This window comes from Mirounga leonina, unplaced genomic scaffold (genome assembly GCF_011800145.1).
Source record: "Mirounga leonina isolate KUSES-001 unplaced genomic scaffold, KU_Mleo_1.0 Mir_92, whole genome shotgun sequence".
Taxonomy (NCBI): Eukaryota; Metazoa; Chordata; class Mammalia; order Carnivora; family Phocidae; genus Mirounga; species Mirounga leonina.
The window spans coordinates 3,499,283-3,520,958 of NW_023270852.1; the positions used below are offsets into that span (position 1 = coordinate 3,499,283).

Sequence of the window (21,676 nt, forward strand, 5' to 3'; positions counted from 1 at the left end):
GTTTTCTTTTTTCTTCTGTAGAAGTTCTGTTTGGCTCTTTTTACATCTTCCATCTCTCTCACTGTGCTCATGTATTTCTCTTAGCCAGCCCCTCTCGGCTGAGTTCCTGGGGAATTGAGTCTAATATCTTAGCTATCTGTGGTGTGCAATGAATTAACTAACTTCTCTTTGGTGCATCTAGGGTGGTTCTAGCTGTGTACCATCCTTGGGAGAATTGAGAAAGGCTGCTTTGATATTTGAACATGGTTATAATGTCTGTTTTTAAATTCCTTATCTCTATAATTTTTGAATGTTTCTGTTGACTGATTTTTCTCTAGTTATGGATCACGTTCTTCTGGTTTTTTGTTTTTTGTTTTGTTTTTTTTGCATGTATAGTAGGTTTTGATTGGATGCTGGACATTGTGTATTTGTTGGGTGCCTAGATTTTGTGGTCTTCATCTAAGGGTTTTTTTCCCCCCCTTTTTCTGGTAGTATACGTGTAGTTCAGTTTAATCCTTTCAAGGCTTGCTTTTAAAGTTTATACAGTCTCAAGTATCTCCCCCCGCCGCCCCTGCCGGGTGGTTTAGCTCTAGTACTAAGGTGTGGCCCTCTTAGTGTCTCTACTGAATGCCCTGTGTAATCAGTGAGGACTCTCCAGTTTGGCTAATGGGAACCAAACAATTCCCAGCCCATGTGAGCTCTGGGGAACCATTCTGTCCATAGCTCCTGGATCATCCTTTACCCAGCCTCTGGAGTTTCATTCTATACATGTATATCTTAATATCTAGCAAAAACTTGGTGACCCTATGCATATTTTTGGAGTTCTTTTTTTCTGTGTAGCTCTCTCCCCTCCAGAACTTTGTCCTGCAACTTTCAGCTGCCTCAGACTCCCGGTGTCTGGGACAGATCTCCAGTGTCTGTCTTTTCAGCTTAGGGAAACATTTATGCCCTGCTTGGGATCCCCCATCCTTTCTGCAATCTGGAATGTGCCTCTAGGCAGAAAGTCAGGGCAATCTTAAGGCTTACCTTTTTGTTTCTCTTCCATCAGAGATGGTAGTCCTATGCTGTCTGGTGCATAATGGCTGAAAATAGGTGTTTCACATACTAACTCCAGTTTTCTGGTTGTCTAGGGTAGGAGAGTAAATCTGGTTCCTGCTACTTACTCCTCTATTGGAACCTGAAGTCTCTCCCATGTGATATCTATCATACAATGAGAGGTGCCTTGTAGCCCTCTGAATTTATGACTTGAAATCTTTTTTTTTAAAGAATGGCCAGTCTTGTGGCATGAATAGTCCTTGTCTATGTGACCATTTTTTTTTTCCTCTATAGCTGGGGGATTGGGAAATTGTTTTTTTGCAAAGGACCATATGGTAAATATAAATATCATCTTGGGTTTTGTGGGTTAAACGGTCTCTGTCCCAGCTACTCAGCTCTGCCGTCGTAGCACCAAAGCAGCCATAAACAGTGTATAGATGAATGAATGTGGCTCTGTTCCAATGAAACTTTATGTGGGGACATTGAAATTTGATTTCATATCATTTTCATGTCATGAAATATTAATCTTCTTTTGAATTAAAAAAAATACATTTAAAATTGTAAAAACTATTCTGTACAGATGGCAGATTGGATTTGATCTGTGGGCCATGGTTTGCCAGTCTTGCTCTACAGCACATGTAGCATTTGAGATTACATTCCCAACTTTAGAATCTCTTCTCTTTATATATGTGAAAGTTCTTTCGAACAGTATTTCCTGAACTGAGAGTCATGAATTTCTGTCCTAAGAATTTTGTCTCTGTAATATTTGTTTAGGGATTTATAGTATTTCAAGGTTGGACATTATGCCTTGTTGATATACATCTTACATTGATGTCTCTAAATTTGGGCCTTCAAAGTATTATCATATAAATAGGTCCCTTTATCATTTGACTTTTAAAATTTGCTATAACAAGGTTCTATATACATCAGGTCTACCTTGTTCCTCTTCTGACTTTTCATCACCACTAGTTTTAATTTATTTCTTTTCCCATTCCTGTATATAAATGACCCCATTAAACAGATAGCTGGCAAATAAATAGGATGAGAGGATGATAAAGTGGTTACTTTCAATATCACTTGACCACATAAGAGTATTTAATGAGTAACTGCATATAAAGTGTCAAGGAGCCTTTTAGAAAAAGGTATTGTAATTTGAACAGATGTCTTTCTGCAGGACTTCATTAGGTGTTCTGGGAAATGGATAAACGGGGAGTGTTTCCTTCCTACAAACTTTGGTTATCTAGTGGAGGAAGACTATGAGTGAGAAGACAAATACCAGGGATGTAGTTAAAGCAGAGTGAGAAGCGTTCACAAAGCTGTCCGGTCCTGCAGGTGTTATCTGTTCCATGTGGAAGATCTGAGGGAGCTTCTTAATTAGAAGTGGTGCTTTGGTCAGAGCTTGATGGATTGGTGGGATCTCAGATGGGGAGGAGAGGAGAAGAGAGGTGGTGGGAAGGAAGGCTGGGGAAAAAGACACAGAGTTGGCAGAATGCAGGGAGTATTCTGGGACTGGAACCTTAATCTAAAAGGATTTTAAGTGCAGTGGGAAAAAATAATGATAAAGTAGACTGGGCTTGGGTTGTGGAGAGCTTTAAAAATAGGATGGCCCTTCTGTATGTAATGGGGAGCCGCCAAGGATTCTGAACAGGGAGTGCCTGGATCTAATCTAGTGGTATGGATGACAGAGCAGTGCAGCTTTGAGGAAGGGTGGTCAGGTAAGAGGTTATTCGAGTCATGGAATCTGTCTCTTTCCAATTTGTTCTGCCACCTGTGTTGTTGCAATTGCTTTTGAAGTAGTCTTTTTATGTGCATTTTGCCCCCACAAAGCTGTTCTGTAAATACAGCTAAAGGGATCTTTTTTAGCCCATAAATTAAATGTTACACTGCTGCTTAAAATCTGTCATCACCTCAGTGCACTTGGACTAGTATGCAGATTCCTTCCCATAGTGTACAAAGCAAGCCCCTTGCAGGATCTGTCCTCGCTTCTCACACTCAGGCTGATGTACTTTCTTACACCCTATAGCATGCCGGGGTTTCCCAGACTGTTGGCTCACTTGACTATTCCAGTTAGGTGTTTCAGCCTTTTGCTTTTGTTTTAGATGCCTCCTGCTCAAAGAGCCCTCTTCAACCAGCCCCCTGTAGCACCACTTTGCCCTCTATTTACTTAGGGACACATGGACATCTGTGATGATTTTGTCTGTCTTGTCTGATCTGTACTTGAGTGTCGTAGGCTCTGTGAGGGCAGAAGCACATCTGCTGTGTTTAGTGCTTTACCCCGCAGTGCCTGGCATGTGCAGGAAAACCATTTGATGAATGAGTAAGGCACACAGGCAATTCTAGTGGTAGAAATACGTGGTGATTGTGGCAGTTACATGCAGGGTGAGTCCAGGAGGCATTTGGGAATGCAGATTGGAGCTCCAAAGAAGAGGCTAGGACTGCAAGTGCAGGTTGGGAATTTATCTATTTTGATCTGGTGATTGAAGAGGTGGGAGTGGATTGAAGTAGAAGGAGTTTGAGAGAAGATCCAAGGGTAAAACTTTTGGGGAAGACGAACATTTGGGGATAAAACAGTAAAAGGCAGCAGAAAGCCAAGAGAAGCAGCCAGAAACTGGAGAGAACTAGGACACTATTGTCAAAGAAGCCAAGGGGTGGTCAGAAGCTGTGAGTGCTGTACAAAGATTGGGGTGGGAGAGGTGGGGAGGAGTAAGAGGCAGCAGTGATTGCGTAGATGTTGCTGTTGACTTTGAAAGTTTTGTGTCAGTCATCTGGTTGTGGGAACCAGATTGTAGTGGGTTGTGGTGTAATTGGAGGGCAAGGAAGTGGAGGAAGTGTGGGCTACCATTCTGAGAAATTCTGTGGCAAAATCAGAGGGTGATGGGCCAGTTACCGTGCTTGCATAGGGTTGGCTGTTAGAGGAGTTAGAAGAGCCAGGGCATGGTACTTAATCATAGATAAGTAGGTATGCAGGTCTGGAAGTAGGTATTGCCATGTAGACACGGGTGCTTTGGAGACATTCAGAGGCTGGTATCCCTTTCTGCCTGGGTAGTGAGAATGGCACACAGCGCTGCACTTCTCACACTGTCTCCGGTGAGCGGCCAGTCTGGAAAATTGTTCCTCCCCGCTGCTGGGGAACGATACGATACTTTTGCTAAATGTAATTTAAAAAACCCAACTCTTAGAAAAATAATCATACTCTCGGATATTGTGGCAATGTCAAATTACCGTAAAAGTTTTTGAACGCTTGTTTTCAATTTTTGTATCTCGTTGTAGGCTGGTGACGGTTGGTGGACGTTCTCAGGCTGCACGTCTCTGCGTAGTGCTAATGTAGTGGGTAAGGGAGCAGCAGATTGAGGTATTTTTCACCAGTGCTCCTTCTGACTTCCCAGATAGGCTCGTGAATTCCAGGGGAAGGGCACAGTAGGAGATGCTTGCCTCCTAAAAACACAGACTCTACTTTCATATTTTTACAGAAAAAAATACAGACTCTACTTTTACAAATGTCAGGTCTTGTAAAGGAGTCCATAGTCTTGAATAAGATGTTTGCCGTTGTCCCTTCTGCTAATACTTAAAATTATTTGAAGTAAACTGTTCAAACACATAACGGTTAAAATCTGAGGACCATTAAATATGAGAAATCCTCGAATATGAGAACTATTACCAGTCAGTTCTAAAGCCAGGAAGTGGTTAAGAACATATTTCATGAGAATTTAGAGCAGTATGAGAAAATGTTAATGAATGCTATCTTCTGTTCAACATTATAAATGTTAAGTGAAAAATCTGAAATTGCATTTTGGTCTGATGAGAGCCGGGTTAAAAGTAATGCATGTATATTTTATTTGTCAGGACATTTTCAGTTATAGGTGCCAGAAACACAAGTCAGGCCCGCTTCAACACAAAGTGGGCATTTACTGGTTTCTGAAGAAGTGGGGGGCTGCTGAGGTGAAACTGGCATCCAGGGACTCCTCCGTCAGCGTGCCGTCACAACTCGTTCTCGGGATGAGAACTGGCTAAACTGGGGAGGTGGGGCAGAGAAGTCCTTTAGTGTAAGCCCGCCTGTGTCAGAGCCCGAGCCAGAAAACGCAGGTTCCCTGTGCTCGGCCATGGTAGGACTTCTGCTTCTCTGCCCCGCTGAGTGTATAAAACCTTCCAAACCCACAGGGATCTAAAGCAGGGGTGCCATTATTTAAATTTGACATTTTAGTACAGATCTTCTGCTCACAGACTTCAGAGGATTTAAACTGAAGAATTATCTTCGTGCTCATTAGCATTCAGTTGCTATTTATAGTTTTACAGCATCTCACTCATTTTCCAAAAGGGACTAATTTATTTCACTCACTCTCCCTACTTTTGGGCAATATGAAGAATAAAATCAATCATTGTATTATTAAAATTAATAGCACCTAATAACCAAAGAGTGGAATGAGTGTGTCTTCCTTGATTCTGTGTTGTAATTAGGGATTAAACATGTATGTTTACTCTTATTTGGACAGTAGTGTCCATTTCTTTAGGGTGTAAATACTTAACTGGGGGGGTGCGGGGACTCACCATACAGTCCTGGTACACTGTAACATTTAGCTCCTTTAGTCTGTTGCCTGAAACATGTGGGCTGTTTGTTAGGTCACAGAGATCATTTGATACAAAGAATTACTGTATATTGACATTTTAGCCACGGATTTGACCTGGACTAAGTTTCTGGAGAATTGTAGTCCTGTGAGAATGTATAATGTACTCTTACTTCCCATAAGAAGTATACAGACTTCTGAATATGCCTAAGACATGTTTAATACACAAAGTTTATAAGCACAGCACGAAATCTTTTTTTTCAGTTCTGGGTCTGAAGAAGCCCAGGCTTTATTCTCTTTTGCTACAACAAGATTTCCTTCAATTAATGCAGTGGTAAGGAAGGTGGCAGGTGAGTGACCCATTGTCTGTCTTCTGTAATAGATCTCTGAACTCACTGTCCTCTTAAAATGTGGATATAAATTGGGTTACAACTGGTTTGACATTGATAAAAATATATACAGTTTAGCTCCTCTTTATGTGGCGGTTCTTACTGGATGTCTTATGATCTCTTTATTATCTTAAGTGGAAGTTGAAACAAATTTCATTTTTGTAGTAAAGTATTTCCAAAAGGATTGGTTAGCCAGGGAAACTATAAACTACCTAACCCAAGACTTTGGTAAGAAAGAGATTTGATGCTTCTTATAAATGCCTCCTTGCAAAAGAAATCATACTTATGTAATAAGAAACAGGTTACCCATTCTCAGCCATTAACCAGTTACTGGTTTTAAGTCTCCGCAATTAGGATTTAAAATGTATCCCATAGAGACCTGATAAGAACATGAGACACAATGGTGGCTTGTCCTTAGACTTAGGAATTACTGACTTGAGGGACTTTGATTTTCATGGGTTGAAAATAAGTATGCCTCTAGATGGCCAAGAACAATGTTGCACAAGTGGGCAGATTCTATATCAAGATTTTCTGTCCTAGTTAAACCTCTTAACTTCTTTATATTATGCTCCTTTGTGGGGCAAGGTAGCAATTCTTTTTTAAGGATTACAAAAATAATACTGGAAACAACTCAAAGTTCCAGAAGACTCAGGGATGTGGTAATGTCCCTCTCAAATGAGGGAGCAAAGACCATATCTTTTGCTGAATGTGATTCAGGTGGATCACTGGAAAGGGCCCAGTCTTCTGAACACTTTTAATTAGTTTAAAAACACAGAAGACAGACCCAAATGAGTTTTTTATTGAAGATTCAGGGCTATATCATATATATGTTGTGTTTGGAAATATTCTGATGTGCTGAATGCAAATTCTTAAAAGTAGTGTATTCAGAAACATTGTGTACATCTCATCCATGATACATATTTGGATTAAGCATAATGAAAACCTGCAACAGAAATGAAAGTTTTAACAATAAATGAAGGAGTAAAAACTGCTGCTGTACTCAGTTCAGTAAAATGTCTTCTTACACAAATTCTTGGTAGTCAGAATCCCTGAATTTGATGCTTTCGAGTGCTTCGAAGGGGATGGAAAACCATGGCCTTGCCCACACGTGTGTTGGAGGACCAGAGCCCTGGTGTGGAGAGCCCAGGTAAAGTTTGGCTTTCCCCCCGATTTTCCTACTCGGCCCGATTCTGTAATATTCCTTTCTCCCTCAATCTGTTTTGCTTGGTCTCTGAAACATTTTTCTCTCTACGTATAAAAAAACTTTATGATTTAAAAAAAAAAAACCCTTTAAAGTATAGATAGTATTTTTGTTCAAACAGTGGCTTGGTGGGATGTGGGCAGACGTATAACTAAACGATGTTTTCTTGGTAGAACTGGTTTGAAAACTTAAAAGTCTAGATATGTGTCAGAAGATTTTAAAAGTGCAGGCTTGGGGCTGCTAGAGAGGCCAGTTTTGCTGCCTTGGCCTTGGTTCTAGTAAGTATGGGAGGTCAGAAGGTTTATAAGGCTGGCTTCCCAGGAGAATTGTGGCCACAAAAAAAAAAAAAAGCCAGGGAAAAATACTTTCTAGACTTAGTGCCTTTTAGCTCAGGTGTAAGAACCGGCGACCTTACATCCCAGTAAAGCGGCCATCATTTCCTTTCTCGGGGCTTTGGCCACCACTATTGGGAGGGGAGGATCTGAAATGTTCTTTCAGAAATTCTGAAGTTCTGAATAAAGCCATCCTCTCTCAGTGCTTTTCACGTCTACCAGCTCTGTTTTCCCCACGTGGAGACTCAACAAAGGACCTAAAGTTCCACTAAATGAAAGGACATGGGCAAACAGGAGGTTTCTACATGAGCAAGCAGGCCGAAGGTAAGGAGGAGAGGAATCTGCGCTCTCCATCGGAGCAGGATGGTCTCCTCCCTGCTGTACCCCGAGGCTGAGGCATGGGAGTCCCTTCCCGCCCCAGCTGCCTCTCCCTGTGGAGGAGGCCAGGCCTGTGTGTGTTGCCCCGGTGGATGCTCCAGAGGGACACACTTCCGTTGAGGACGGGGGGCTGACACGTCTTCTGTGCTGGAGGAGGGCCAGCAGGGGAGGAGGGAGCCCCACGCAGCCTGTGCCTACCAAGCTGTGGACAGAAAGGAGGTCCCCGGCCTCCACAAGACTACTGGGCAAACCAGACTGCAGAAATGAAGACTAGTGGATACGATTTAAATTGCCTTAAACAACAAGCAAACAGACACTCCAGCCATTGGTGACTGTGCAAATCTAGGGTGCAGCCCTGGACCACTTATACCCTGGCTAACAAGGGTGCACATTGCACGCTCTGATCTCCTTCTTGTCCTTGCAGCTGCTAAACTGGGAGCTTTTGAACCTCTTCTTGACAGTCATGTAGCGTTCCTGGATCCCGCCGCCACACAGTTTGGTGCACTCCGACCAGGCTGTCCACGGGCGCATCCTGCAGCCTGGAAGCACGGGAAAGCCCAGTTAGGGTAGCAGAAATTGGGAGACCATGCCAAATGCTCAACTCCAGTACACACCTGTCAAATTGAGGGGTCTGGGCTTCCCTGCTCTTGAGTGAAATGATGGGTTGAGTTAAACAATGGTTAGAGTCCTTATGAGAGACTGTCAGCTCCTCTGTGACAGACTCCCAGAAATGACCGTAAATGCTTTGCAGTGTTTCCCATCAAGGGGCAGGAGTCCACATCTCCACCTCTAGAGTCGGGGCTGGGCTATAGGATTTGCTTTGGCCCATGGACATGAGCAAATAGGACTTGAAAACTGCTGGGAACACTTCCACCACCATGTAAACAAGCCTGGCTAGAATGCTGGAGAGGCCACGTGGAGAGAGGCTCCGGGCAGCCCTTTGGAGGCCCCAGTTGCAGGTGAGGCTGGTCTAGACCTTCCAGCTGATAGGAGCTTCATGGGTCCAGCTGAGCCAGCCCAAGTCACTGACCCGCAGAATCATAGTAGTGGTTTTTCTGGGGTGGCTTGTGGATGCAATTAACCACTTGCTCCTGATGCTTTGTTTCCCCTGTACTTGGCTTCCTAGATGCCAAGTAAACTCAAGTATAATTTATTATTTCCCCTACACAGATAAATATGCCTGCCTTAAAGAAAACCGACTGAGCTACCCAAGCGCCCCAGGGAAGTTAAGTGTCTGACTCGATTTTGGCTCAGGTCATGATCTCAGGGTCATGAGACTGAGCCCTGTATCGGGCTCTGCTCAGCGGAAAGTCTGCTTGAGCTGCTCTCCCACCGAGCTGCACCCCTGCCTTCCCGCTTGCTCGTGTGTGTCTCTCGCACTGTTGCTGAAACAAAAACACCTTCCCTGACTCCCAGAGGTTAGATCTTAAAAAAAAAAGTTTCAATGGCCCTCTAGGTTACTCTTGTACAACCAAGCACGTTTATGATTATCCATCCAGTACTATGCTAAGTTTCCTGGAGAAGACCATGGCACAGTGCCTGCCTGGCACATAGTTGGGCTTAACATTTGTTGAGTGGCTGACTAATGTCCAACAGACAACACTTTGATACGTGCACTGCTCCTGAACTATCAGGAGCATTTCCTAGGTGGAAGTGAAATGTCTTGAGAAAAAGGGGTAACTTGAGCTGTGCCTTTTTTTTTTTTTTTTTTTAAAGATTTTATTTATTTGACAGAGACGCACAGAGAGAGGGACCACAAGCAGGCTTCCCGCCGAGCAGGGAGCCTGATGTAGGGCTCGATCCCAGGACCCTGGGACCATGACCTGAGCTGAAGGCAGACGCTTAACGACTGAGCCACCCAGGCGCCCCGAGCTGTGCCTTTTAAAATAGAAACTCAGCATACCCATTAACGTTCATTTTTACATGGTATCTTCCTCACCCACTCCACAGAATCTAAACACCATCGTGATGATCAGTCTGTACCCAGGACTGAACCATGAATCTTTCCAACTTATTTCATCCGTTTGCCAATGAGCGTGCAGTCCTTGCCTCTGGACCAGTTTATTCAACAGTGAAGCCCCAGTCTTTTCTTTAAAATGCTGGAGTAGGGAACACAGATTTTCCTGGGCTACCAACCAAATTGGCCTTTGTACCTGTTTTTGCCACCTCCAAACCACTCAACACAGGTCTGTTAAAGTCCGTCTTGCTTAGAGCCGCCTGCACAATGAAGTCTCAAATCCTCAGCAGGCCACTGGACTTTTTATGGTCTGGTCTCCACGCGCCACCCTCCCCCGCCCCCGCCTGGTTTCCTGCCTCTTCTCTTGGGCTCTACTCCATCTGCCTCTGTTTCATTGACCATCTCATGCTCTTGGGCACTTCTCTGCTTTTGCAAGTACTGTTCCTGCTGCCTGGGATGCAAACCCCTATCAGTTCTTCAGGACCCACTCTCACTTCCCCTGCTTTGACATTGCCCTGCACTCCAGCCTCCAGTTTAGGAGCAATACCTGGGAACTGCTCGCCATCAGACTCTTCCCGCAACTGCTCACTCCTCCGGCTCTCTCGGGCCTCCCTCCAGCGCAGCTTCTGGATGGATGGATTTTTCAGGCATTTCCGGATGCGGCACTTTTTCCGCTGCACAGTCTCTGGGCAGGGTGCACCTCCAAACTGAGGCTCCATTTCGATCATCCGGGTTCGAATCATGTGGCCTTTCCCGCAGGACTTGTTACACGCTGACCATTGGGACCACTCGGTGAGCTCACAGTCAACGGCTGGTGAGACACAGATGGGCATGAGTGTAGATCATTCCTGTCTGAGATAGCATATGGCCCCTTACATTTTACTTTGAGCATCTCAACCCAAGCCTGCGAGAAATGCAAAGAAGGTGCTGTTATCCCATTTTACAGAAGAAACTGAGGCTCCTACAGGCAGATGGACTTCATCCAGCCCGCATGGTTGGTGAGCTGTAGGGGCAGGATTGGTGCCCAGGTCTTCATCCACATTCTATGCCCACATGACAAAATGCTTTGGAGGGAACTTGGAAGATATGTTCAGAGCCTCTTGCCCTGCCCTGTAGCTAGAATATGTCAAATCAGCCTCTGGTGGCATAGAATACCCTTCCACAGTCCCAAGGACTTGGATTTTCTCAGGGATTTTCTCCCCCTGCTTTGAAGGTGCTTTCACAGCTGACCCCAGTAGACCAGTACCCAAGGCCATTGTGACTTCTGCAGTAAGACCCCATAGCTTCTCTTGTTCAACATCCTCCTGGGTCCGATATGTGGCTGTTTGTGCAAAAAACATAGGAGCCAGAAATGGGAAATTCAGTAGAGAAGAAGGGTGAGAACAAGTGGTGTCTTATGGCTTATCAGGGTTACAGGATCCAGCAAATTCTTGTTACTAAGCCAGCATCTCACAAATGTAGAGGGGAAATAACCCAACAGTCTGATTCTCAGGATGTGACCTAAGGAGGCAAAGAATTCTGGACTCTTAACTGGCTTTGCAGAGTGTAGATCCGGGCTGGATCTAGGAAGAACTCATTTTGGTCAGTAGTTTTGGGCCTTTCTCCCTGTGAGCTCAGGTAGCTTTTTTATCTGTAAAATGGGGATAATGGTATTATTCGTATTAGGTTGTGAGGATTAGGTGAAATAATGCGTCCAGCCCAGTTTCTGGTGCACAGCAAATGTTCATCTTCTCCATTCAATGAACCCTGTGAATGTATGTTTACATGGGTAGCTATCTTGGTCAGAAGTTCTGGAGCCCCAGCTCTGGTGAGCTGGGTTGCACACAGGGTCGATCTTAGTTCTTAAGAGCCTCAGGCCCAGTTTGATAGTCTGGGTGTTCTCCACACATGACTGAGTCCGCCTGGACCCGCTCAGGAACTGTAATGTGGAACATCAAGTGAGGCCTATGCTTGTCAGGACTAGTGCTTGACACTTTGTGCCAATTACGTGGTTTAATCCACAGAGCAACCTAGGAAGTGTGTCCTGCTGTTTTGCAGATGAGGGACAGGGATGCTAAGTCATCCGCTGAAAGTTGTGCAGCCTGTAAGGGACAAAACTGGGATTTGAACCCAGGGAGGCAGCCTGAGTAATAGCAAGGAAGAGGGAGCACCAAAGACCAAGTGCGTTTCAGAGGAAGCTGGAAAACAGGTCCTAGCAAGCGAGTCTGACTTTCTACCTCCTAAAAGGGAAGCTCGCTTGGAAGACTAGCCAGAAAAATGGGCTCGCTCTCCTTGGAGGTTAGTACCTGCAAAATACAGCTCATCACAGGGGTGGGGTCGGGTGGGTGGGGGGAGTTGGGGTCAGGCATTGAGCCTTTCATGGCTTGTCTTAACAAGGCTGCAAATGCAAATGTACAGCAGTCACTGATTTAATCTCAGGGGTAAACGGTCCCAGGGAGAAGGAATAGAAGTAAAAAGCAAGGAAAACCCATGGATCAGACAGTTGTGGGGAGGGCAAGCCCTATGTGATAAGGCGTCTTGAGCCTGTGCTAAGTGTTTTCCATTCTGGTCTCCTCTTTGGACTTCATAGCAACGTGTAGTTGGGGTGTTTTGTAGCTGATAGTGGGATCCCCTCTTGCTACTGAGGAGATTGAGAGTTCAGTAGTTTTGCTAACACCGAGATCCAGAGCCCATGCGCTTTCTCCCCAGCAGAGAGCTCTACTACAGGACGTGGCAGTAGGACCCACACCCAGTACTGGGTAATAGGGGAATGGGGGTGGGGGGGGCACCGGGAGCCCCAGGACTTACGGCATTCAGGCAGCATGCACTTTTCCACCTGCTCCAGCTCCTCATTACAGTCCCCGAGTTCGGCCAGAGACTTGAGCATCCGCTGGCGGGTCCGCATGCCCTTCCCACAGGTCACACTGCAGTCACTCCACTCAGACCATGAGGACAGCAAGCAGGGGATGGTATCTAGGCCAAGAGCCAGGTTTGCCTCTGAGAACAGGCTCCTTTTACTCTCTCTGCTCTCCTTGTTCCCCCCTACCCCCTGTCCCCAACTCTGGCCCCTGGAGTCAAGTGAAATGGACCGATGGCTTCAGAAAACCCAAGGGACCCCACGGAGCAAGAACTGGCTCAGCAGAGTACTGCTCTTGTCACTCTCCTGCATCTCCCCTGGGGCTCAGGACATCAGATTAACTCAGTAATATGAATACCCAAGTCCCCACCTGAAACACCACCCACTGCCCAAGAACTGTGCAATATAGTTTTGGACATTTGGTGAAATCCTAGAATGTTCATGTACTTGTGTGCATATGTATGCTTGTATACTGGTGTGTGGGCCTGTGTACATTTGTGCATAGAGCTGGGGTTGTAATGCGTTATGAGGCCAGGCAAGTCCCATGCAGAACAAGAGCGGGGACCTATGACCTGTGGACTGGATGTCCTGCCTGAATGTTACTATACAACCCCTCCCTCCACCCCGACAACCAAGAAACTCTGGGGTCCTATAAAACACAGCTGCAGGTAAATGCTTTCCAGAGGCCAGCAGTTTGCTATCTCAGCACTGCTCAGAAGGTCCCTCAAGGGAGGCCCCTCTCTCGGTCTGCTTGGTGGCCCTTATCTTGCAAGGACAGTGTGCCATATTTCCTCCCAGCACCCGCTCAGCCTCTGGCCTTGCTGCTGGGGGATAGGAAGGGTGCTGGGATCCTCCATACCGCCCCCATCCCCTGCCCCACGCGCACTCACGACACTCGGGCATCATGCACTTCTCTGCCTGGGATGTCTCGGCCTTGCACATGGAGCCGTCCGCCGGGCTCATCTTGACCATGCGGTGCCGCTTCTTCATGCCCATCCCGCAGGTGGCGCTGCACTCATCCCACTCACCCCACTCGGTCACCAGGCAGCTGCTGGGAGCTGGAAGGCCAGCCCTGTTGGAATCAAGTCTACGGCCTCGGCGCCCCCGCCCCCTGCACTTGCTGGGCACCCCTACTCACAGCACTCCTCGTTGACTGTGCACTTCTCCGTCTCCTCGGTGGGCAGCGTGCACACAGAGCCATCCTCCGGGAACTGCTTCACATACCTCTCCCGGGACCGCATGCCCATGCCACAGGAGATGCTGCAGGGTGACCAGGTGATCCACTCGGACATGGTGCAGGTGGAGCCGTCTGCAACACACAAGCTGATGCTGTGGCCTGTGCGCCCAGCTCCCCAGTGCAGGGATCGAGAAGGAATGGGCTGGCTTTCCCATTGCCTATTCTTGCCTCTTTTGTCCAAGATTAATTCACCATATAATGTTTCTGGGTTTTCTGCTCTGTTCCACTGACCTATAGGTCTGTTTTTGTGCTAGTACATGGTTTTGAAGGGGAAAAAGATAGTTTCTTCAACAAATGGTGTTGGGAAACTGAACAGCTACCTGCAAAAGAATGGAACTGGACCCTTTTCTTACACCATACACAAACACTCAAAACGGATTAGGGACCTAAATGTGACACCTGAAACCATAAAAATCCAAAAAGAGAGGACAGGCAGTAATTTCTGATAATCACTGTAGCAACATTTTTCTAGATAGGTCTCCTGAGGCAAGAATTAAGAGCAAAAATAAACTATTGGGACTACATCAAAATAGAAGCTTCTGCACAGCAAGGGAAACAAAACAAAAAGGCAAATGGGAAAAAATATTTGCAAATGACCTCTGTGATAAAAGGTTAGTATCCAAAATATATAAAAACTTATAAAACAACACCCCCCAAATAATCTAACAAATGGGCAGGAGACATGCACAGACACTTCTCCAAAGAAAACTTCCAGGTGGCCAACAGACCCATGAAAAGGTGTTCAACATCACTCATTAGGAAAATGCAAATCAAAACTACAATGAGCTATTAACCTCACACCTGTCAGAATGGCTAAAATAAAAAACACAAGAAACAAGTGTTGGCAAGGATGTGGAGGAAAAGGGAACCCTTGTGCACTGTTGGTGGGAATGCAAACTGCTGCAGCCATTCTGGAAAACAGGATGGAGGCTCCTGAACTAGAACTATTGTATGATCCAGTAATCACACTACTGGGTATTTACCCAAATAAAAACCCACTAATTTGGAAAGGATATATGCACTCCTCTATGTATTGTAGCATTATTTACAATAGCCAAATTATGGAAGCAACCCACGTGTCCATCACTTGGTGAATGGATAAAGAAGATGGGGCATATATATATGTAATGGAATATTATTCAGCCATAAGACAGAATGAAACCTTGCCAGTTCCAAAAACATGGATGGAGCTAGGGAATATAATGCTAAGCAAAATAAGACAAATCCCAGAGAATTTCACTTAATGTGGAATTTCAGAAACAAAAACGAAAAAAAGTCTTACTTGGTTTATCTCTTAACTGTAGAGAAACTGATGGTCACCAGAGGAGAGGGGGATGGGTGAAACAGGTGAAGGGGACTAAGAGTACAGTTCCCACGATGAGCACTGAGTAATGTACAGAATTACTGAATCACTATATTGTACACCTGAAACTAATCTAGGACTGTAGGTTAAATATCCTGGAATTAAACCTAAAAAAACAAAACTGGGTAGCATTCAAGGGGAGTTAGGCAGTTGATGGATGGGAAGTTAAAAGGTAGACATCTTGAAACCAGGAATTGTTCTTGAAGAGGACGTGCCTGTTTTCCAGGTGCATGGGGCACTCAGGATTAGGCCTTATTCCATGACATTGCATTTGAAAGCTGCTTGGATGGGTAGAATGTTTTATTTATACATAAAGTAAAACTTAGGATAAATCATAATCTAACGTTATACATCTATATGGTCTAGGATGTATCCTATATCTAAGACCATTAAATAAAATGAAAAATACACTTCCTTAGTCACTAACTACATTTTAAGTACACCGTAGCCATGTGTGATTAGTGGCTACCATTTTGGACAGTACAGATACAGAACTTTCCCATCACAGAAACTTCTGGGCAGTGCTGGAAAGATACTATATATGTATTCTGAGATACAGGATAAGCTCTTTTGCCCAGAGGAACCAGAGATTTTATAGTTCTTGTCTAAAGATGCCAGTTCCCAGTCTAGAAAAATTTATGAGAACTTGGTTCCTGAGGGTGAAGACTGACTGGCCTTCGGACATAGGGACCTGAGGATGGACACAGGATGGATTTATACCCAAACAGCAGATTATACTCAGTGACCCCAGCCCTCTCATTGTGCTACTGAGGTTGGCTACAATGGGGAGCAGATGGTGGGGTGGGGAGGGAATGTCTGTGTGCGCTAGAGGAGGGGACATAGTGGAAGAATGAGGAAGGCCGTATAACCAGCCTTCTCTGTTGATACCTTGGGCTGTATATGGCTTTGCTCCTATCACTAGGTGCTAGCAAAGGCCATGATCACATAGGAGACACTCTGGAGGTTGTTGGAAAAGATAAAGCTCTCAGCATGGCTTGGTAGTCCTGTTTCCAAGTAGTGGTGGGGGTGCTACTCCTGGTGGAAACACAGGGGGTGTGTGTCTGCCTGCTTAGTTCTTTAAGAGGGCAATAAAGTCTTCTAGCTATCCATTTATTCGTATCAATAAAGATCTACTAAATGCTTTGAATGCTTCATGGTATGCTCTGAAGTTAAAAAGATGTGTAAGATCTGGATCTTGCTCTACTTTAGAAAGAGATGGGCACAATAATTCCAGGTATCAAAAGTATGTAACAAAGGTAAGCCCAGGGAATTAAGCATAGAGGAGGGAAAAAACTCTCTCCTTGGGAGTTTGGGGGAAGATTTCACACAAAAGGGCACATCTGAGTGTACTTTTGGTGGGCAAAGGATATCTGCATTTAAGGTGAAGGGAAAGCTTATGCAAATACCTTTGTATAGAGTGTGCATATACGTGGTATTGGAAAGTGAAGCTAGAAAGGATCGAGTGTGAGTCCAGCCTGCATATGTCCGTGGCTGTCATTTGCACATGTGTGTTGCCTCTGCAGGGTTATTTAACCTATGGACAGTGCTGGTGGTATGTGTAAGAAATCCCTGCTGGAACCCACACGTTAGACCCAAAGACAAGGCTAATTAAAGGCAACATACACTACCAAACAAGAACATTATGTTCCAGTGTAATAATAGGGGTAGGGCTTGAAAGCTCCACTTCAGGCTTTCCAGGACCTGATAAGAAAGACATTACCCCAGGAAGGCAGAATACGGTCCCCACCCACCTGAGTATGTACAGACAGGCCACACTCTTCCTGATTTCAAAACTTACTTAACAAAGCTACAGGAATCAAAACCGGGTGGTATTGGCACAAGAACGGACATCTAGACCAATGGACTAGAATAGAGAGCGAGCCTAGAAACAAAGTCTCACATCAACGGGCAAATAATTTGACAAGGGTGCCAAGACCATTCAATGGAGAAAGGACAGTCCCTTCAATAGATGATGGTGCTGGGAAATTTGAATATCCATATATGAAAGAATGAGGTTAGACTTTTACCTAAGATCATGTTCAAAAATTACCTTGAAATGGATCAAAGACCTAAACAGAGCTAACACCATAAATCTCTTAGGAGAAAACACAGGGCAAAACCTTCATGACACTGAATTTAGCAATGATTTTTTGGACAGGACAGCCAAGGCACAGGCAACCAAAGAGCCAAACCAGATTTCATGAAAATTTAGAACTTGCACAAAAGGACACTGTCAAGAGTGAACAGATAACTCCAAGAATGAGAGAAAATATTTGCAAATCCTGTATCTGATAAGGGATTAATATCTAGACTACATGGAGATGGAAGGGTTGGCTCCCCTCTGAAGGGCCTTGCCAAAGGCACAAACGACAATAAGCCACTGTGGGCGTCCAGCCAGGAGGGGTATCTAAGACTGTCCCCAGGAAGAGCCAGAGGGTGAATGACCTGCAGTGCGAGAAGCTTCCTTCAATTATCCTCGGCTTGAAAGTGGTCTTCTTCCTGCCATAAACCAGCCCAAATTCTGTGTCCTTTCCTGTTGCCTCACGGCACCTCTGAGAGAGTTAAGATCAAAGTACAGAGAGAGTCCAGATCTGTCCAGGTGGAGAGCGCGGGTGTGCCCTGGAAAGTAGGTGGCCGACCTCTGCCCGGCAGGCAGCCCAGTGCCATTCTGAAGCTTGGGCCATCACCACCGAGGTGGTGCAAGCTCCTAGCTCAAGCCTGATTTTTGAGCAGTTTTCAGAGAGACAGAACTCTTGCAGTCAGCCCAGCGGTCCTGACACGGAAAGCAGGTGCTCTAACTCAGGCAGAAGGGAGACATGAAGGTCCATGAAAGACACAGAATTAGGGCAATGGATCTAGATTCAGTGTTGGCTACCTTGTTCTGTTCCTTCAGAAGAGACTGGAGTGAAGGCCCAGAAGCAGGCTGCTTGTTAGAGTTGTGATTGTCATAAGATGTTTGCTAGCTTTTTAGTGACTGGTGTGTCATTGATTCCATGGCTGGAGGGAGTTGGGTAGATAATCAAGAATTCTTTTGATGTCTTAGGACATTGTTGGAGATGGGGTTCTTCCCTAGTGGTCCCCACCGGCCACTATGGTCAGGGTCCTGGTGCCCTCCTAGGGACACTGACCAGGTACGAGGGGCCAGCAGAGCCAGGTAGCACCTCCCTTCCTCGGCCTCTGCCAGCCACTTGTGCCCCTGGGCTGTGCGCTCACCTTCATCGCTGCAGCCCGGGCCCATGCAGGGCTGGAAGTCCTGGGTGTCAGGGCAGGGGACACTGAGGTCCAGCTGTGCCTTCAGCATGCGCTGCCGCATCCTCTTGCCTTTGTCACAGGTGGAGGAGCTGCAGGCGGACCACGGGGACCAGTTGGAGTAGATGCAGGTTTCAGGGGTGTCATCTGGAACGAGTACGTGACAGGTTTTCCCTGGGAGCCTGTGGACACTGGGGCTGGCCCTCTCCCCACACACAAGCTCATTTGCAGATAAGATCCCTGCCGCTTGACCTGCCTCAGCAAACCTGGGTACTCTTGGGGTGGAAGCAGCTACTCACTTGCCTTTAAAAATTATAATCATTGCAACAATATCTAAACAACAGGGAAGATCTCTTACTATCCCTTCCCCTCAACACGTGAAGAGCATTTCTAGTCCCATCTTCCCGATGACCCTATAACAGGGGTCACGTAAGGGCAGCCGGTGTTCACGGAGTGAACTTACTACACGCCAACAGCATTCCGAGAACCTTACATGTTTTAGCCCATTTGATTCTTACAACAACTCTCAATGAGGCAGGTTCGGTGATCATCCCCATTTTACACTAGGACCCCGTGGTGGGATGGGAGCTTCTTGCCCAAGGCCACAGGAGGACCCCGGTCGTGTGGCTCCAGATCCCATGAGGACACGGGCTCAAGCCTAGGCTCTGCGCTTCCCTCCTGACGGTAGCATCTGGGCCTCCCCTTCCTCGCTAGGGAAGTGGTTGTGTCCATGCCTCACAGGACAGTGTGACAAAGCAGAGCGCGCTGGGGATACTGTGACACCCACCCAAAGGCCCGATACCAGTGAACACATATTCCGATAGCCCACTTACAGCAACTCCCTTATACTCTGTGCCTAGTCCTGGCCTTATTTTGGATGATCTTCCATGCAGAAGTCCTCAAAGATGGGTTACCAAGTCAAAGGACATGAGGTTTTTGCAGCTCTTCAAACCTGTTAGAAAACTGCTTTCCCAAAAGGTATGGCCAGTTTATGTTGCTACCTGCAACGAAGAACAACTACATACCTTCATCTTTCTCTTCTGGAGCCAGATCTGCTACAATATCATCGACATTGTCAGGCACGATATTGCATTGTTCCCCCTGCAAAAGGACATTTTGCTTGGAGGGCTCACATTAAAGAATGGCATGCGTAGGGGACAGAGGAAGGACATAAAAATTGGATGCCCGCCCCGTGTACAAATCCCAGGCCATGGTGGAGTTTTGAGCCAACATTTACAATCGGACCGAAAGAAATGGCAAGAAAGCCACAGCTTCCTAGTGCCTGACCCATGGCAGACATTAATAATCAACTGTGGAACTCACAATGAAACCGGTTTTTCTGGATCGCATCATTCAGGAGAGCACAGAACCTTTCCCTTATGTTTATTTTGCTCATTTATAGCTTATGAATAATTTGCATGCTTAGAAAGCTTGGGAAGTCCAGGAGTTCTAGATTCTGGAATATGCAAGGGACCCTATGATTCTAGAGCAGAAAGGGGTACAGTCTGCTTACACTCCTGTTGGGAAGGGTCCGTGCCAGGGTGAGCTCTACCCCATTACCTTCCGGGCGATTCTCTCGATGACAACTCTGGCCACTTGAGTGATAGACCCGCCCTCTGGATCGTAAAAAGGACTCTGAGGATGGTCCAGACTGGTCAGGGGCCGGATTTTCTCCTGGGGAATTGTGGGCTTGTTGGGTGACTGTGGGGGTGGGGTGGGAGAAACACAGATACAGAGTGTGGGAAACAAAGTGGTTAAAAATCACAACAGCAATTTGATTGTAATAGGATCAACAAAAGCCATGATAGGGATTTCACAACAGCTATAACTACTATGGATGTTTATGCAATTCTATCCACCCTGTGCATCATGCAAGGAAATCGGGGACCTATACTTTCAGACTCTCCCAGGTACGCAGGATTCCATCCTGATGAAGAAAAGGTTTCAGAGAGGTCATTCCAGCCGGGAGACAGCTGAACCAGGCTGGCCTGAATCCAGAGCTCTTCCTATTAGACCACGTGTTGGCAAACGAGTCTGTAGAGGGTCAGATGGTAAATATTTCAAGGCTTTGTGGGCCATCCTGTGTCGGCTACAACTCCACTTAGCTGTTGTCGTGAGAGAGCAGCCCCCCACAACATGTACTCGGGGGTGGCTGAGTTTGACCACCTTATTTACAGATCAGGTGGTAGTCCCAATTTGGCCCACAAACCATAGTTTACCAGGGTCTGTTCTAGACGGCCCTGCCGCTGGTTTTCTAATGGCTTCACATTTCCATGCAGTTGGTGTGCTGACCACAGCTGAAAAATTTTAACGTTCAGGACAGAATCCAAACTCCTTAACCTGGCGGGCTGTCTGGAAACCTCCAGAATCTGGCCCAGTCTAAAGTACGGACATCAACTTCTGTTCCCCATTCTCACCCCTTCTCTTGCTCTGTGCTTTCCCCCCTGTTTCCTGCTGTTCCCTGGCTTACCTAGGAACTGCCCTTTAGCAGGTTCCCTCTCCTCCCTGGCCTCGTGGCCAGCTGTGTGGGTCACACTGTATGTGGTCTGTGAGAGGGAGATGATGCTGACCTGCCCGACCACACCGTGCGTTCATCTACGTCATTTACGTCCAGGCCCACCAGCGCGGGACCAGAGAGCAAGCAACCAGGAACGGTCGTCCCGTCACCACTGCGGGTGCTCACCCACCTCATAGGTCACCCCGCTGTCAGTGCCAGCGTCCCAGGGGATCAGGTCCTGCACCACCTTCTGGACCCAGCCGCACTCTTTGGTGCACAGATCCTCTGCAGACAGGCCCACGTTCCAGTCGGGGCTGGGGCCCATCATGGTCAGGAAGGACATCAAGTGGCGCGTCCTGTCCACTGAAAATTCAGCCGAGGGTGCAGCTCTCCTGGAAACCAAACACATTACATTAGGGGCCATGGGGGTGCACACTCTGAGGGACATCTGGCCAGACCATGGCTAAGGGAGGAGAGGACGGAAAGAAGGTGGATTCTTGGTCTTCCACGGATCTCTGCCTTTGGCCACGACTGGCTGACACCCTTTACTGTCCTGAGCCCCTCCACTGGCCACATGTGGAGAGAATCACCTGCTACCACACTGTCCAGTTCCAATGCACTCAGAGCACTTACTCACATATGCGTATTGTTTAGCTGCTTA

At 46.4% G+C, this 21,676-nt stretch overlaps 1 protein-coding gene across 1 annotated transcript in view; it reads right to left on the bottom strand.

Moving 5' to 3' along the window:
* Positions 1-7,682: 7,682 nt before the first annotated feature.
* The window catches only part of SPON1 (spondin 1), a 244,865-nt gene continuing 230,871 nt past the window's right edge, over positions 7,683-21,676 (bottom strand). Inside the window, exons 8-16 of the mRNA XM_034995093.1 lie at positions 21,206-21,407; positions 20,079-20,219; positions 19,544-19,619; positions 18,483-18,665; positions 13,808-13,978; positions 13,560-13,727; positions 12,621-12,785; positions 10,381-10,644; positions 7,683-8,415 (exon numbers count right to left, since the gene is read on the bottom strand). Of these exons, the coding sequence (XP_034850984.1) occupies positions 8,252-8,415; positions 10,381-10,644; positions 12,621-12,785; positions 13,560-13,727; positions 13,808-13,978; positions 18,483-18,665; positions 19,544-19,619; positions 20,079-20,219; positions 21,206-21,407 (1,534 nt within the window). The 3' untranslated portion in view covers positions 7,683-8,251. The remainder of the gene's footprint in view (positions 8,416-10,380; positions 10,645-12,620; positions 12,786-13,559; positions 13,728-13,807; positions 13,979-18,482; positions 18,666-19,543; positions 19,620-20,078; positions 20,220-21,205; positions 21,408-21,676) is intronic.